Source organism: Neurospora hispaniola (genome assembly GCF_033458365.1).
Source record: "Neurospora hispaniola strain FGSC 10403 chromosome Unknown B0T23scaffold_5, whole genome shotgun sequence".
Lineage (NCBI taxonomy): Eukaryota > Fungi > Ascomycota > Sordariomycetes > Sordariales > Sordariaceae > Neurospora > Neurospora hispaniola.
This window is the reverse complement of record NW_026944410.1, coordinates 2,266,926-2,286,292: the sequence shown is the minus strand read 5'-3', so window position 1 is coordinate 2,286,292 and position 19,367 is coordinate 2,266,926. Positions and strand designations below refer to the sequence as shown.

Sequence of the window (19,367 nt, the reverse complement as noted above, 5' to 3'; positions counted from 1 at the left end):
TCAACTGAACCATAAAAAATAAACGCCGTTCCAGACAAGCTTGTCGCTGTCGTATGCACCATCTCCTTTCCCTGAGGTAGATCCTCTGAGATAAAACCAAATAATATGAACCTCCTTCTCGATGCAGATCAGCCGAGATGTTATCCCTTGCAAGATATATCTTGCGGACCTGCTGTATGCGACTTTGTTCCGCAATGCCGATACGCAGACATGATTTGTATGTGTTACCCTGAAATATCTCCCCGTATACACTGCGCCATTCAAATGATGCGTAGTCTCCCAACTCCTCACGGTACTGAATGTTGTGACGCATAACCCAGCACTATGCACCTCTAAAGAATGGATGCTTTCGCACAAGAATCGACAGATACCATTCGCCGATGGTGGCCGGTTCTTTTTTTCTGGGTTGTGTAGCGACGACGCTAATGGTCTTCCATGGCCTTGATGCGTTTCTTCAAGAATTCGAATGACGAGAAGAAGACGGCGTTAACAGCACAAGACCGGGCCATTGATACACCAAGACCGCGATACATGTTGCGCTGGAAAAAACGAATCTTGACGGGCTCGACCTTTTCGCCTTTTGAATACATAAGCGAGTTGCGTTGATAAATGCTCTTGGCTGAGTCGACCGGGTCTAGAGAAAGGTTTCACAGTTAGTTTCATCTGCACACCATGATGATCCGGGATCTCGGCTTACAGATTAATGCCCAAGAGACTATTCCGCACATGCCACCGGCGATCAACACTGCGAAGGGGTTGTTATGGGTGCCAGCCCCGCCAAAAGTAGTAAGCAGCTGTTTGCTGCTTTCGTAAGTAATGAAGTACATGGCGGTACCGAGGGTATCTCGGGCTATTGCATCCGACCTAGTTAGTATCTTCTGAAACCATAGAATCGCAAAGAATTACCCACTCAAATGCAAGCCGAATCCTGTGTAAAGACCGCCTAGCCCTCGGTGCTTCACAATGTTTCCCATTGTCTTCAGAGTTCCCTTGTTTTGGTAACTCGCAGCAATGGCATGGCTTCCCGGTTTTAGGCAATTCTTCTTGTCTGCCATTAAAACTGAAACTTGCGCGCTGAGCTTAGTCAATTCGAATGGGCCTATAGTATTTTCGTAAGCACAGCGTTAGCTTTCGCTTTTAAGGATTCCTCCAAAAGAGGTTCTTCGGTTGTTGCACACAGACTTACAAGCTATCAAAGTTATGCACGATCCGGCCGTTGCGCCAGCGGCGCCAAAGGTGGCAACAGTCCAGAAATTGGGCAACGACCCGTGGGAGGCGACATGGCTCATGACATCAAAGCCAAAGTGGCGTTTGACCCAGTCACTATATGCGTATTTAGAGCGCTGATAGATGGAAAACGACACAGTCCGTACCGCAGTTATGCTGAGCATCGGGGCCGTGACGCCTAAGTCATTCAAGGCAGAAGTCAGGAAATTGGCACTACTAACCCCGGGCAAGGTGCCGGGAAAGGCGCAATAACCTACCTCGAAAGAAGCCCCTGAGCCTCTCGGTGTGATATGTCTGCTTGACACAATCGACAAATCCGGCATATTTGTACGTCTGCATCCGTGTCTTGACGCTGTCCAGGGGGAACGTGGACATGGTGGACAGCACGCTCGAGGCTGAAGCGGCAACCTCGGTGCGGTATTTCTTCGCCAGTCGTTGTGTGCTGTTCCAAAACTGCCCATCGCTACTAGGACCGGCATTCGTGAGGCTACTCGTGCTCGTGCTGGTACCCCCATTCGAGCCATCTTTAGAGTTCCCTTTCAGCGATGTACTGTTCTCCTGGTTGTTGCTCTGTTGAGACATGATGGGGAATGATGGTGCAAGGCGACGGTGGCCAGCGGTTGGGCCATTGTTCGATATACTGCTGTCGTCGAGGAGGGCGTTATCGGCAGCTGGAAGGGTTGCTGTCGCGCGCATACTTGATGATAATCTCGTGGCGCGCGAAGTCGCCCCTTGTCGTAGCTCTAATCTCGTATGTGATTTGCAAAACGGAGGACTGCCCTTTGCCGGAGATCAACTCGGAAGAGGCCCGTCCGGCTAGACAGTGGTCTCGTCGATCGAGACCAAAGTCCTGGGCACAGTTGCAAAAGGCCGTTATGCCGGCTGGCGAAGGTCCGTCAAAGACACCCCACCCCGCGCGTGCTTCTCGGTCTGGTGAGAAACCGGTGTTCCTCCCCCTATGTAGCTCTCAATGGGTGGTTCCGCGCAATTATTGAGCTTTTTCTGATGGTGGAACGAGTCGGAGAGAAGGCGAATGTACAAGTTTGAGGCAGGATTCAAGGGCCAGAGGCCTGATCGACGAAGAGGGGAAGGGGGAATAGGGATTGGTTGGTGCCGAGGGTGTCCCTATTCCCTAGTCGGATGACAGTTGACCGATGGACGGCGACAAGCGACAGACGGCAGGCGATGCCGGTTTGCTTATCGTAAGGTACTTCCCGTCGAGTGGGAAGTTGAAGGGTAGCTAGTTGACGTTGTGTGACTGGAACACAAGAAGCTGGAGAGCTTGGAGCTCGAGGTGACCGTGTAGCGTAGGCTTGGAACCGTGACTGTCTCTGGGTGCAATGCAGTGCACTTAAAGTTGTCGTGCGAGTGTGAAGCTTGCCCGGGTTGGTTGCGGGGTTCGACGATGAATGCAGTGGTGAGGTGTGCTAGCAATGCACTGTTCCGTCGGGGACTGCTGTTGGAACTGATGGTGGCTTGTGAAGGCACAAGTGTACAAGTGCTCGGAGTGTACAGAGGCGTGCAATAGCTGGTGGTGTGAGAGTGCAATTGGAGAGAGAAGAGGAGGGAGTGGAAAGTTGGAGTTGTTGCAGAGACGGAATTCAAGACCGGGGGTTCGGAGTCACGATGCTACGGAAAATGGAGCTACGGCGGGTACTTCCACGCATCGTGACCGCTTGCTGGGTCCCGGTCCGGCAGTCCTCGGGCGCGTTTTGCTGTTGGACCATTTCTCTCGGCTGAGTCGCAGTGGAAACAAACGCAGTCACGATATCGATGTACATAACGATGGGGAACTCCACTATAATGACGGATGATATTCTTTCTGGTGCTGCCTTCGTTTTTTCCTTCCTTCGGAACCCCGAATGGAAGTTGGTGACAGCCCCTCCAAGTCTCTTAACACTGTTGCCCGAAATCTGAGGTAAAGCTCTCGCATGTACTCTGTAATGCAACTGGCGCGGGGTTTCACTTTACCGGTACCTCAAGATGCTGCTTGAACCGCTTCAAACTTTGTTTTTTTTTTTCCACAATATGACGGATGTGACCGATCTGGCCTGCTTCTTGTGGGGCCACGATCCCCGTGCCTTCAAAAGGCGTCTCATTTCCGTTCATCTTTGCAGTCGACAATCGCCCATATCAGTGCGACTACAGCAGTCGCCATCAATAATTCGCTCTGGAGATCTCCAGTGCCAAAGCAATCTCGAACCGTCGGTAAATGGGATCGGCCTTAAAAGTCTCAATCCCAGCCAACATCATACCGTCACTGATGCAGCACCGCTTGCCTGAAACAGGGACAAGCGCATGTTATCTCGCCACCGACGTTCGATCGTGGTTCGTTATAGAAACAAAAGGGGCCCTTTCCGGGTTTCCTCTTTGTTGCTGCTAATCATCAGAAGCGGATATGTTGTTGTACACGTTTTTCAGAAAAGGAGTCCATGGTTTCACAATCTAATCTCAAAGGTAGAACGGAGGTAGGCCGGTCATGTCTTGGCTCTCATCAGCAGCCCCGAGGCACAACCCGCCTAGAACGGAAACCGCGCCACAAGGTGGCATGGCGGAGAAGTTTAGCATGAACTAGTATTTGTAGCCGCTTCCCGCATGCAATGCTTGATCCCGTTGTTGGGTATTTTGACCCTTATATCTGTTGTGTACGTGCCGCAACCCTTCCTCGCGCATCTGTTCTCCCAATGTTCTAGTTGTTGACCTTCCCTTTTTTGGTTGACAGCCCGCAGTCCACCATCATCCGAAGCCCAGAAGTTGCTACTCGGAAGAGCATTGTGAGCATCGACGGCGTCCTCTTGGGCCTCACTTGTGGGACATGGCTGGCCACCCCAATGACAAGACCGCAAACCACCATTTACACCACTATCATCAAAAATCAAATGCGGAGAAACCTGGGGAAAGATCCGACGGTGTGCAAAAGTGTCTCCAATTTGTGGAGTAATCACGACAATTGGAGCCGACTCATCTGACTCGGTTTGGCCCCTTGTGATCGCCTCCTTTTTCCCGTCCGTGGATCTGCTTGAAGGGGGCATGCCAGATATCGCATACAAAATGCTGGCACTGAGGCCGGCTTCGAGCCGCTCCTGGCCACTGTTGCCCGGACTTCGGACACTTGTTTACCGTAAACACAAGTTCATTGTATCGTTCAACATGGCGATTGTCTTGTCAAAATGCTCGTACTCCTTTTCATACACTGGATCCTTAAGCGCTCTCCTGTTGGGTTCCTTCTCTTCAGCATTTGCACTTCAACCTCTTCGCCTCTTCTATTTGACTTACTGCTGGGACTTGGAAAGTGTCTGCGCCCTGATCCTCCATGGCCCGGTGCTTTTGTTCTGGATATACCTAACGTGTACCAGATTTTTGATGATTTTGTGCTCCACCCCGACATACGTCGCGGCCGACTCGAGAAACCACAACGTTGACTTGACCCTCGAGGGCTCAAAAGTGCCATTCTTATCGCGGAAGGCTGCACGGAGAGTGTCTCGAACCACAAAGCGCGCCGGCTTGGAGAACTGCACGGCCCTCAACGACCATCGTAGAAGATGTCGGTAGGCGTGGACGAGCTCCTGGTTCGACATGATATTGGGTGTAACGGGTGTTGAAATCCTGATGGGATGCAACCAACGGCTATGTAATCATCAAGCCAATCGATACTTGGGGGGTTCTGGGCGCCAAGGCTTCCTTTCCCCCCTCTTTTTACCCTCTAAAGAGGGGGCGCGGAAAATTTGGGACAGCATTTTAATCTGGGACAGTGCCCGAAATAACCTATGCAGATTTGCCTATTAACGCCCTGTAAAATCGCTCATTTGCATTGTGAATTTCGTACAACAACGACGCCAACAATAATGTATTTAATTACTATTTTTCGTCGCATTACCTTATAAAACTATAAATCAATAAGACTTTTATATATCTATAAATTAATCGAATCGCTAATTAACTTACTAGTACTAATACCCATAAATTACTCCCTCGTCCCCTACGCCGGTGTAGCTACCGCCTAGTAATATATTAACGTACGCTATCGATATTATTCTCTAAAATTTAACAATAGTAATAGGAAGCCGCCCTCAATAAAGGATATTATACGTATAATTAGGGAGTTTTGTAATTCGATCGACCGTTATACGAAATCGCTACGGGAGACTAGTAAACTAGTTATATTATTACAGCTACGGGGGCGCCTATAATCGTTAACCTTTATTAAAGAAAAAACTATTATCGTATATATAATATTCTATTTTAAAGGAAGATTCTCTATATTATAATCGATAGTAATACGTACTATAAATCAGTTATAGTCGATAAGGGTAAGCCTACTATCGACTAAATTTAATAGGCGTTAGTTTACGAAGTTTATTATTAATTATCTTAAATTACGTTCGACGATGTATTGCGCTATAAATTTCAAATATTACTTTTAGGAATTGAATACTAAATTTATAAACGATTAATTTAATAAATATAAAAATATCGCCGCTACTATCCCTCCTTATAACCGTTGGAATAATAATAAATATAGCGCCCGTATTAACTACATATTAAATAGTCGTATAAAAATTATTATATTAAAGGAGCTAGGGGATAAGAGGAAGGTTAGTATAAAATACCCTTTAATTAAGTAAAATCCCTTCTAATTGTATAATTTACCCTCTACTATCTGTTATACTAATTATTAAGTTAATTAGAAATATCTAATTTAACCAATAGGGAATTATATACTTTAATCGCTAGAATAAATACCACTAGGTATTATATCCCCATCTACTTTATTTTTAAAACCAACTTAATAGAAGAGTTTATTAACAACGAGCTTCCTAGTAATATATATTTTATAAAATCACCGATTGGTTTTTTAAATATAAAGCTTACCCTTAATTGGTTAAAGTACTTCAATCTATATAACTTTAAAATATTACCGACCTTTAAAAAAATAAAGTATAGTTTTATAGACTAGTTCGGTTGTAATTAATATAAATATAATATTAACAGTCGCTAATTAGAGGATTATACTACTAATATTAGTAAAAAACAACTCCCTAATACAGACCCTATATATCGACTGCTTATAATTAATAGGTTTAATAACCATTACAATATAGTAATCAAGTAATATATTAAAGTATTTAATATTTAAATCCTTACTTTACCGCTATATTCTACCCATATTATACAACCGTTTAATATAAGAGTCTTCTCTTTATTTAAATCCTATTACTAGAAAGCTCTTTATAAATTCGTATAGTAAGGGGAATATAACTTCAACCGTACAACATTCATTAGAGAACTTAATAAAATTATTACTAATAATTTTATAATTTATAATATTATAAATAAATTTAAGGATATTAGTCTTTAGTTAATTAATAAATAAAGGATATTATTATAGATAAAAATTAAGTAGCGCTCTTTTAAATTCAACCCTATCTATCCCTCTATAATACTGTATAAAGACCGTTTTAAAAAGACTATTAAAGTTATTAATTATATTACTAACTATTATTCTTATACGTTCAATTCCCTAATACGGATTAATTACCCTTATATACTCCAAATTATTCGAGAGGCAATTCTCAACTATAATAAAATTCAAGAATATTACTAGTATAATTACGAAAGAAAAGCCAATTTCGACCGTCGAATAAGGAGGAGAATATATAAGATTCCTAATAATAATTTATCTCTATTACTTTCAAAAAATAAATTTAATACTAAAGTAATAGAAAGAATTTAACGAGAAATATAAAACGAAATAAAATATTAAAAGCGAATTATAAAGAAGATTAATAGCGTTATACAAAAGCAATTTAAAAACTAATAGAGGAAGGATATAAAGGGTAGTAAGTTAAAGAAGGTTATATAAACTACGTAGTTTATCACGGGCAAAGGGTAGGTAGTAGATATAATTATACGTAATTACACGAAGGAGAAAGGAAGAGAAGTACAGCCGAATGCCCAGAAGGCTAGCCTTATAAAGGCAATCGCCGGCGGGTCTAACAGACCCGCGGCAGGTAGCGTTCTAACCAATCAACTGCCGGCAATAATCGGCTTGCCGGCGGTAATAACAACGTACAGCAATTTTAAAAACTACTATACACTAGCACTAGGTATAAGGTACATAGACTAACCCTATAATACTTCCCTAGATTAAAAGAAGCTATATAGCTAACTAATATTATATAAAATAATAGAAATCCTTATTAAATAAACGGTCTACTTTTAAAAAAATCCTTATTACCGCTAGTAATTATCGTTATAACCTCCACCGTAGAATTAGAGCCTCCTACTCTACCTCCTTCTCCTTCTCCTTCCGCTTTTTCTCCACCGCTACCCAAGCCGATAGGTATAATGCTTCCGGATATTCGTTATAGAAGGCCCGTACTATATTAGGGGCTATAGATATATTAATATACGGTTGCTATAATGGTATATATGGAGGTACCTAAACTATAAAATATTTCTAATAGCCCTTATTATTCTTTCGGTATCCGTTTATCCTCTTGAATTTATATTTAATAGAATCCTCCCTATTATCGGTCTTCTTTATAGTCTAATTATAGTTAGTGCGAATATTCTATTCCTTTAAATTTATTTATCTTAAAAAACCCTCTTTATTCTATAATTTAATTTTACTAACGTAGAACGTTGGGCTATACTTTATATTAATTAGAAATTTAAATATTATTTAATAATTATTTACTTTAAGGATTTCGAAAGGACTTTCGAAGAGAAGTGTAAGCTTAGCGTAGGGGCGGCTAATATTAAGGTTCTTAATATTAAAAAGGACTTCATTTCTTGCCTTATATTTTAGGGCGTCCGACCGTTGAATATTTATATTACCTTCGTAATACTATTGTATTTAATAGGCTTGATTAGTAATAAAATTTAAAATTCTTTTAAAACGGTCGGCTAATTCGTTAATTTTAAAGTATTTTATTTATTATATTATTAATATTTTTAATAAGTATAGTTTTGCCGGTTCGATACCTATATAAGAATAAAATCTATAGTTAGTAAAGAAGGGGGAGATACTAATAGTCTTAGATATTAAATTATTACTAATAAATTCCGCAATCAGTAATTAATCTACCTAATTATTTTAAGCTTAATTAATATAAAAACGCAAATATTTTTCTATTTCTATATTAATATACTTAATTTAATTATTAATAGTAGGGTAGAAATTAGAGGAAGGTTTAAGGGTAACCTATAATTATAATAATAAAGCTTTTTAGAATTGCGAAATAAATTAAGTACTATAATTAGAAATAATAGAATTTAATAGACTATAAATACTATAGACCTTCTTAATAAAATACTCTACTAATTTTTCTACTATTAAACTAACGGTAAGAATATAATACCTTATTTTAATTAGGCGGTTAATAATAATTATAATGTACTTGAATTTTTGCCCGCGGTATAAGTATAGATTTAATAGAGTAATATAATTAATAAAAATATCCTTCTATAGTACAAACAGTACTATTAGCGGTTTTAGAAAACTATAGGGAGCGTATTATAATAGCTTAGATTTAATGTATATTAAATACGCCTTATAATATAATTTAACGGTAGCGTATATCCCTAACTAAAAGAAGGACTACAATAGTAATAAATAGGTCTTTTTACGGCCCGAGTATCCGGCCGATAGCGAATTGTAAATGTAGCAAAGGAGTAAAAAGTGAAATTCTATATTAATAAGGTCGACGAGGATAGTATTATAAAAGTACGTCCGTCCTTAGATCGTTCGGTATTTAATAAATAAGACCTTCTTTATATAGTCTTTAATTTCTTTAAACTATATTCGATAATTGGGATTAGATAAATAAACGACGATATTTTATAAAATAGTCGACTTTTTATAACCTTCTATTACTAAATTATCTATCGACCTTTCATTTAGAATTTCTAATTTATAAATATATTCGGTACCGACGGGGACCTCTTCGCCTCCGTCTTTTAAAATAAAAATTCTATTAACGAAAATATTATAATCGAATAAAACTTTATTTTTAATTAATAATTATTTATTAATTTCGTTTTTAAATAAGTCCTTTAGCTTCTTATTTAGTACGTTAGGATATATTTATAGTAACCCGGGGCGATATTTAATAGTAAAATTAAAACGAGAGAGAAAATAAAATTAACATATATAATAAGGAATAAATTATTTATTAATTATAAAAGTCTTCAAACTTTTATAGTCGGTTAAAATTTCGAAAGGCTCTTAGGCTCCTTCTAATTCGGGGCGCCACTCTTTAAAAGCTTTAATAATAATTAATAATTCCTTATTATAAATATTGTAATTATATTTAACCGAGGAGTGCTGCTAATTAAAATAGGCGACCGGGTATAAAATACCCTCCTTATTATATTAGGATAGAGTACTACCGTAAACCTAATTCGAAACATCTATTTCAATAACGGTCTATTTCGATTAATTATAGATCCGGAGTATTAAACTACTATTAAAAACCTTCTTAAGAACCGCAAAAGACTTTTAATAATAGTCGGTTTATTATTATTCTACCGACTTCTTTATTAATTTATATAATAGACCCGCGATAATTGAAAAATATTTAATAAATTGTTAATAGAAATTAATAAAACTTAGGAAACGCTATAATACCCTCTTAATTTCTAGAACCTCCCAAGTTATAATAGCAAATACCTTATTAGGATCTATTTCGAATCCTTCTAGGGTAATAATTAGACTAAAATATTTTATTTTTATGATATAGAATTCGTACTTATTAATATCGATTTGTAGCCCGGTTCGAATTATCTATTATAGAATTTCCCTAATATAATTTTTATAATTTTCTTCGTTATTTAAAAAAACTAGAACGTTATCAAAATATATTATTATATATATATCGAAAATATTGTATAGGACGTTATTAATATAATTTTAAAAGGTTCCTAGGGCTTTTTAGAGGCCGAACGGGCAAATAATAAATTTATAAAAATTAAAACAAATAATAAAAACAGTAAATTATTTATACCCTTCCTTTATACGGATCCTATTAAATATAGTAATTACATCGAACTTAATAAAAATCTTTACGTAATAAATAATATCGAGGGTCTCCTTAATTAATAGGAGCGGGTAATATATTTTTAACATTATATTATTAATACTACGGTAATTAATATAAATACGGACGCTACCGCCGGGCTTTTTTACTAAAAAGATAGGAAACGCAGCTACAGACTGCGATAGGCAAATAAAATTCTTTCTTAAATTTTTATTAATCTACTTTTTAATAACAACGGCTTTAATTGAAGATATATAGCGTAGGCGCGCATTAAGGGGGATTACTCCCGGCTAGAATTTAATTTTATAATTATATGAACAATTAAGCGGGACCTTTTTAATTAATAATAGAAGGAAGACTACTACCTTATTAATATATTATCATCCCTCCAATTCCTTTAAAATAGCGAGAATTTCGTCCTTTATTTTAATTGGATAGTTAGCCTTATTAAGAAATTTCTTCATATTTTTATTAAAAATCTTAATTAAATATATATAGCAGATTATTTCTTCGTAGAATAGGGCGTTTTTATCGAAGTTTCCGGTAAAGTAAATCGCTTTAATAAAGACTATAGCCTCCTTAAATTCCTCGGAAGAATAAATACTAACTAAGTCGTTAATAAAATTATAAAAGAATAGGGAAAGACTTTCCTTAAACTACTATCCGTTACCCTCTATTATACTAGCAATTATTTCCTTAATTAAATCTATATCCCGGACCTCTATTACAGCTACTAACCTTTCAATTTCAATATAATTCGTAACGTACGGCTATAATTACTAAAATTCGCAAATAAAGTTGAAAGTAACCGTATTAAATTCTCTAATATTATTGGATTTAACGGGAGCAGTATTATCAGAGTTATAGTAATAGCGGGTTTAGGGGTACTTTATACCTATAGAGACGTACTAACTATTAAAACGGATATAGGGTTCGTAAGGTACTAAATTCTTAATTTTAATAAAAAATATAGCTATACTTATAATACCGATTTTAAACCCGGCCCTATTAATTATTAATACTTTAATAAGGGTAGAAGTAAATTAATAACTAACTTCGAAAATTCCTAATATAGGGTCTAATAATATTAGTACTATTTAATTAAAGTTAGTAATTTTACTAATTAATATTAATTCTAATAATACTAGAATTATTTTAATAGGAATAATAGTTTTATTCTTTAGGATTAGTTAAGGAATTAGAATTAATAAAGGAATAAGAATAATCCTACTACGGATAATTACAATTAAAATTCAGTTAATAAGAACTTTTAAGGCTGCTAATTAATTTCTAATAAAGTCGGTAGGTAAGTAGTAGCCTGTCACGGTGCCGACTAGGAAGGACTTGGAGAAGACGTAATATTGCACGAAGAGGAGAAGATTAGAAGAGAGCAGCGAAAATTCTGCTCCTAGACTATATATATAAACCAAGTAGAGACTCGATAGAACTAACTAAAGGACGGTTAGGTTGCGGTAGCGGAACGCCGAGAGGGACGGGACTATATTATATAGTACTATAATAGTACCCCCGGCCTCAAAACGCAATTGACCTCAATTATAAACAAAATAAAAGCACTGTAAATTCTCCGCTCCCCTATTACAATAATATTACTACCCGCTTACATTCGCTAAAACGCGTTGCCGGCCGTACGCTACCTACTAAAAGGCTATTACTTTTAATAATAGAAATAGCGTTGCGCTAATCCCAATTCAATTTTAGTAGTATAAATACCGTATATTATATATTTCCCTTACTTCTTCTCTTATTCCTTCCTCCTATTCTTACTCCTTCCTTTCTTTTTTTAATAATAATATATTATTATTTCCCTTTATAATAGTATATTATTAACAAAATATTTATACCCTATTCTTATTTCACTATTACTTTCCCACTATTATTATAAATAAAGAAAATTTTAAAAGGAAATATATATTATACTACTAAAATAATTAAAAAATATACCGCTACTTATAAGGCCGTAATATCGACCCTCGCACTTAAATTCAGTTATATACCCTACCTTCATTATTATAACCTAAATATTAAAATCGATAGTACTACCCTACTAAAAATCCCTTACCTTCTTCTTATAAAGAAGAAAAAGAAGTATTACTATTATTGTACGTTTAAAAATAATTGTAATTCTATAAATATTCCTAAAAATCCTAAATTTAAAACTTTACTAACGAAATAAAGCTGTTCTACTAATAGTTAGAAATACTTTTAATACCACTACCCTAACCGCCTAAATTACTTTTTTCTAAGAGAAGGAAGATAGTAAATTTATTTAGGACGAAGCTATTTATATAAATATTATTATTAAAACGTAGAAACTTTTTAAGAATTTTATAATAATTAAAGAGGACGTCTATAGCGACTAAGGATTTATTAGTACTAAAAAGGCTACTAAGAAAATTATAAATAATACTATACTAATAGAATATTAATAGGGGTATTAGGACGAATTATTAACGTTATATTAGTACGCCGACGTCTATATTATTACTAATTTATATTATAATATATTTACAATTACCGGCGGTCCTTGCCCCGCTTTTAATATATTTACAGTCGAATATTATACTTAGGCCGAAAATATTAAACCCCGTCTTATAGAGGGAGATATTAACTACATATAATAAACCTTAATAAAATTCTAATTCTATTCCAATATTAAAATTAAAGTATTTCGTATAGTTACTAGCGTTAAAGATATAATTCCTAAGAGTATTAAGGAATTTATTAATTAAATTATATTTAATTATCCGAATTAGATTAAAATATAAAATAGCTGCCTTATTTATAATATATTAGCGTCCTTACATTAAGGGTACTATATTACCGAAATTAGAGATTAAGTTCTTTATTAATATTCCGGGGGCGTAATCGGTTGGGGTAATTATAGTAGAATATTTAAATAACGTAATTAGAAAGGCGGTATAGCCGTAGCGATTTACTATTAAGCGTATTGAATAAAGTAGTCCTATATTCTTAAAATTGTAAAAACTATAAAACCGTTATAGAGTAACTATAAAAAAAAAACTATAGAGATTTTATTGGATATTTAAAATTAGGTATAATTACTCTAATTATTTAGTTCGGTTAGGAGTAGGAAGGGGTAGCTAATAATAATAGTTACTCTAGTAATATATTAATTATTAATTTAATATTCTTATAACGAATAAACGTTTTAATACTATCCTTGTACAATTGGGGGCCGGGCTTCCCTAAGTTGTTAATATAGAAATTCTTAATATTATTAATATTCGCTTAAAAATCTTTAACAGGTCGCTAATCGGAGTAGTAAGGCTTCGGCTATTTAATTTAATATTTAAAATTACTATCCTCGTTCTATTACAAATTTAAAATACGTTTGAAGTATTATTCTTCCTTCTTAAAGTTAATTAACGAAGTAATAATACTATAGGCCCATTAATCTAAGGTTTTATTAAATATAGTTTAATTTAAGAAACTTTTTTAATAAAGGCGGATAAAAGAAATATAGAAAATTAGGAAGACTTTATATAAAGGATTTATAGTAATAGTAATAGCCCGGCGGTATACTTTCTTAATAGTAAAAGGGCCTACTTATTTATTAGAGAGCTTAGGGGCTAGGCGGCCCTAATTCTAGTACTATATACTTACCCAAACCTTATCGCTTATAATATAATAGGGGGCGTCGGACTAATATAAATCGGTATAATAATAATAACGTTCCTAAACCTCCTTTATAAATAGTTGAATTTTAAAAATAACCCTATTAACCCGCTTTTTAATACTACGTACGTTAAGGAGTTCCTAATATTATATTACCGATATAAGGCTGGTTTAATAATTAAAAGGTTTAGTACCTATCTTCGGGTACTATTTATAATTAATAAAAAATAATAAAAGGCTAGTAATTTCGGAAATATAGTTATTAATTATAAATTTAGTAAGGGAGAGCTACTATAGCCAATTATTTTAATAATAGGAATAGAAGGTACGAAGGTACTATTCGATATAAACGTTAATAATTTCTATTTAATCGTCTATTTCGGGATAGGCGGAGGAGGATAGCCTTTATTTAATGCCGAATAAACAGTAGAATTCTTACTAGAAGGCGGCGACGAATTAAGTACTACAGTTAAAAATAATAGAATTTAATATATTATAGAAGCGGTAGACTTTATAAAGGAAAGCGGCCGCGGTGTCCCTAATTAATAGGCTATAAATAGTAATATAGTAGTGTATTTTCGTTAATCTATTAACAACGACTATAATATAAATATAAGTACGGCCGCCCGATTTTATTTCTAAGAAGGGGCTAATAAAATTAATAAAAATATTAAATTAATTGCGAAAGAGGACCGGTAATAATTTAAAGAAATTAAGTAGTACAAAGCGGGAATTTTTAACCTTAGCGTAAAAGTAATAGCCCTAAACGAAAATAACTATATTATAGGAGAGGTTTAATTAAATATAAATCCGCCGAACAAAATCGTAAATTTTAAACCGTCCGAAGTAGCCGCCTAGGGCTAAACTATAAATACGCTATAAGACTTAGAATTTAATTTTAGGGTAAGGGGGAATAAAAATTCTATTATTAATTGAAATCCTACTATTAATTATTATATAATCAGTTATAACCGCGCTAATAACTTTTTGTAATTATTTTAGGAAAGTTTTATAATTAGGGTTTTAAAGCGTTATAAAGGCTACTAAGGATTCTAGGGAAGCGAAATAAATTATATTAATATAATTATTAATAGGGGATTCGGCGTTGAGGACAAACAATTTTACTAATATTATTTTAACTTTATTAAAATCTAATTCTTTAATTTAATTCTCCTTAAATAAGAATATATATATACGGTTAGTAATTTAATCGTTATTAATATCCCGTTTATTAATTAGGGTATTACCGGGGAGGCGGAATAGTATATTTAGAATTACAACGTAGGTACCCGGACGGTAGATAATTTAAAAATAGAAATTGCTAAAGAATTCGGACTATCGTACCTATTACTAATTAAGGAGTTTTATAGAAGTAAAATATTATAAATTCTTATAGTTTATAACGATTTTAATTGGTTCTTTTATATTTTAGAATTCGGAGCGCTATTCTTTAAAAATTTTAATAATAACGAATAATTCTTTATTATAAATTTTATAATTATATTCTACTAGGGAGTATTTTAATAAAAAGAAGGTAATAGGATAGTATTTCCCTTTTTTATTAATTTATAATAAAATACCCCTAGAGGCTTAGTTCGATACGTCTATTTTAATAATAGTCTTCTAATTAAGGTTATAGTAAATAAAGACAGGTATTAAAATAAAAGCGACTTTTAACTATTCGAACGTAACTATAGTAATTAGGGGTATAGGCGAAGTTTACTTATCCTTAGACATTAATATAATTAAAGGTTGGATAATCTTCGAAAAACCTTTAATAAAGCGGTAATAGAAATTTATAAAGCTAATAAAATATTAAAAATCCTTTAATATTTCGGGGGCACCCTAATTTAATATAATATTAACTTTTTCCGGGTCTATACGGAAACTATCCCGAAAAATAATTAAACTTAAATATTTAATTTTATATTTATAGAATTTGTATTTTCGAATATTAATTATAAAGCCTACTTTATAAAGCCGTAAAACAATATCTTCGAAATAATATTTATATTCTACCTTAATTTCATTATAAATAAATATATTATCGAAGTAGGCCGTAATATACTTATTAAGGACGTTGAACAAAATATAGTTAATATAATACTAGAAGGAAGTAAGTACGCCCGTTATACCGAAATTTACTATAAAATATTCGAAGAGGCTAAATTTAATAATAAATATAATCTTCTATTCGTCCCCGGGGGTAATTTATAACTAGTTAAAGGTTATTATAATATTAAACTTATTAAATTACTTTATTTTCCGGAGGGTATTAATAATTTCCCTAATAAAGGGAATAAAATACTTATTCTTAATAGTAATATTATTTAAACCCCTATAATTAATATAAATATAAATACCCTTACTAAGTTTTTTAATAAATAGAATTAGGGCGGCTGCTAGTAAAGAGTTCGGGTAAATAAAATTAGCAGCGAAGTAATTGTTTAAATATTTATAAATAGTATAGAATTCTTCCTAAAATATAGGCTGTAGGTAATAGTAAGGGGGGTTCTAATTAGGAATTAAATCGATCTTATAATTAAAAGAGTAGTAGAGTAATATTATTTTAATAGTATTAGGGTCGAAGGCCTTCTATTTTAGCCGAAGATAATTTAGGAGGGTATTAAAAATCTCCTATTAGATTAATAATAGTTTACTATTAATATATTTCTAAATATCCTCTACTAAAATAGCCCTAAACTATAGCCTCTCCGCTACCTAATCCCTATAATTAATAATCGGTTAAGAGAGGGGCTACTTAGTAGGTTAACTTTAGAGAATTACCTAAAATATAATATTATTAAAATTATAGAGAAATTAGTTGGGGTCGACTAAATCGTTAAGCGCCTAAGTATTATTTACAATACTAAAGAATCCTAACGCCGAAGGCTTAGTAAAATAGTAGAATTAATCCGGTATATACTTATAAATTTTAATACCGGGCTCCTTATATATAAAAATAAAATTAGGAATAGATAGTATCTAAATAGAAGCGTTTTAAAGCTAGGCACGGCTATTCGGACGTATATTCGCCGGTAATTATAGTTTCCCTACTATTATAGAACGGCGGCGGGACGCTTTAAATTTCATAGTAGGTTTAAACCTATCCTAAGGGGTAGGTTTAATAGCCGGTATAATAATTAGAGGGTTAATTCCGGCTAGGTTAAGACTTAGGGGGATACTCTTAAATACCTACTAATCGGGCCTAATAAGTGCCAGAACTTTAATAATAGTAAAACCCGGGAATTCTATAGAATTATTAGATTAATTAATCCTTAAATTATATTTTTGTAACTAAGGAAGGCTGAGGATTATATCCGGATTATTGAATAATTATACGAATAGGACTAAGCGGTCTATAAATAAGTTTAAAAAGTAGGATAGGGTATAAATGTATAAAATTTCACTGCCCTCCCGGCTATTAATTAAATGAAGGGTATATAGCCGAAGGAGTAGCGTAGTAAAGATACTATAGTAGTATACGAATAAAGAATTAATAAAACCTATTAGAAAGTAGCTGGAATTAATTATAATAGAGTAAAGAATTAACGAACCGGCGCCGAAATAAAGGGAATTCGAGAAAGAGAAATTAGTATTAGGTCCTATAAAATATAAATATAGGTCTTCTAATTTCCTCGAATTTTACTTCTAATAACGATTTATACTAGAGGTCAGGCTTTTCCTACGTTCTAAAAAGGTATTAAAGTAGCGGTAAAGCTTACGGGTTTTAATTTAACCTTTACTATACAAATTATTATATAATAATTAGGGGTACTATAATATATATATAAATTAAACTTCCAGCGGTAATCCTTCTCAATTTAAGAAATTAATCCCTTTTAAGGGGCGTTAACTTTATTAAAAACTATAGGGTTACTAATATTATTGGTTAGGAACGGCGGGCGGAATAGAACCGAAGAATTATTATTCTAATAACAGTAATTACTAATATTATTAATTAAAACCCGAAGGAATTTAATTTATATATTAAAATCGTCGGCCGCTAATTGTATAGTAACGTTAATTAAAATATTTTAGAAAGTACTATTAATTTTAAATTTAAGGGCGTTAATATAGTACTATCTATCGAATTCGCATTAATTAACTAATTTAATAAAAGTAGTAATAAAACTAACAAAGAGGGTATTACCCTATTTAAAATAGTCTATTTCCTATACTACTTTAATATAAATATCTAAAGTAATATAATAAAGGTCAAAGTAAGTAAGGATATTTTAGAAGTCGGAAAGCCTAGTCGGTTAAGCTAAAGCATTATAAAGGTTAAGGGTAATAATATCGATTTTAACCCAAATATATATATAAATATTATTAGAAAAATACTAAGAAATATAAAGGATATAGTCGGCCGGGGTTAAGTACGTAGTAAGGTTGAATATTAATTTAATAATTAATTAGAATTATTAATTAATATATTCTTCCTAATATTTAAATAAGAACGTTTTAGTACTATTAAATATAGGGGGCTTAGCGCTATATAAACGGGTAACGCTAGTAATTAGGGCAATTATAATTAGTATTACTATTATATTAATATTCTATTGCTAAATCCGGTCTTTAATTACGGCGAACTATTACTACGCCTATTAGGCCTACGTAATTACAGCGGCGGCCTTAATTATAACCCTAACGAAGTCCTATTATACTTAGGAGGCTATAATAAAATTCTAAATAGCGGCCTACTAAACCTAATTAACCGCTTACTAAACGTCTAAGGCTTCCCGTCGGATAGTACGAAACTTACTATAAACCTAGCCGAAATAATCTTCAATAATAATAAAACAAAACTAGAGTTAAATAAGGATATTAAAGTCCGCCTCTAAAGCGGAAGCGAAATTAGAAAAGTCTTCCTATAAGCCCTCAACCGTTTTATAAATAAAAGAGAGGGTATCCGGACGGAAAAAAATCCGAATAATAATTTTATAAATAAATATAGCGCTGGAACCGGGGGTAGGCGCGCTTAACGAATTTGTAGAGTCGCTTATAATTTAGCACGGGGGTTTCAGCAATAAAATACTAATAATATATTACATAAGGAAAAGGAAGTAAGGTATTATAGGTAATTAGGGTACGTAGCGTAATAGTAATAGAACGTAGTAGTAAAAGTAAAATTATTAATTTAGGGTATTTTCTAAGGGGGAGTTTTAACAAAATATAATTGGGTTATATATATAGTATAATAGGGTTGGGACTAAGGGATTGGGAGAGGTCGATACTAATTTTAAAGTAAATTGAGGTAAAATAATAAAGAGGTCGTTGGGCCGTTAATTTAATAAAAAAGGTATAATATATTATTACAATACCGACTAAGAAGGATTTGGAGAAGACGTAATATTGTACGAAGAGGAGAAGATTAGAAGAGAGTAGCGAAAATTCTACTTCCAGACTATATATATGAACTAAGTGGAAATTCAACAAAGC

The 19,367-nt window shown here is 33.9% G+C and overlaps 3 protein-coding genes across 3 annotated transcripts; all 3 read right to left on the bottom strand.

Annotated features, from left to right (window-relative positions):
• B0T23DRAFT_318901 (uncharacterized protein) lies at positions 1-294 on the bottom strand (the record flags this gene model as incomplete). The annotated part of the gene is made up of 1 exon (XM_062835094.1): positions 1-294. A coding segment is annotated over one exon (294 nt), but the record flags the coding sequence as incomplete, so codon positions are not given.
• Positions 295-368: 74 nt separating this feature from the next.
• B0T23DRAFT_167695 (mitochondrial carrier domain-containing protein) lies at positions 369-2,375 on the bottom strand. The gene is made up of 5 exons (XM_062832849.1): positions 1,485-2,375; positions 1,187-1,405; positions 911-1,099; positions 698-850; positions 369-634 (listed from the first exon to the last, which is right to left on the bottom strand). The coding sequence occupies exons 1-5, from the start codon at positions 1,921-1,923 to the stop codon at positions 423-425; spliced, it is 1,212 nt and encodes a 403-aa protein (XP_062691880.1). The 5' UTR covers positions 1,924-2,375; the 3' UTR covers positions 369-422.
• A 730-nt stretch (positions 2,376-3,105) lies between these two features.
• Positions 3,106-4,805, bottom strand: B0T23DRAFT_413381 (uncharacterized protein; the record flags this gene model as incomplete). The annotated part of the gene is made up of 4 exons (XM_062839516.1): positions 3,106-3,506; positions 3,929-4,338; positions 4,504-4,569; positions 4,618-4,805. The coding sequence occupies 4 exons, from the start codon at positions 4,803-4,805 to the stop codon at positions 3,385-3,387; spliced, it is 786 nt and encodes a 261-aa protein (XP_062691879.1). The 3' UTR covers positions 3,106-3,384.
• Positions 4,806-19,367: the final 14,562 nt, after the last annotated feature.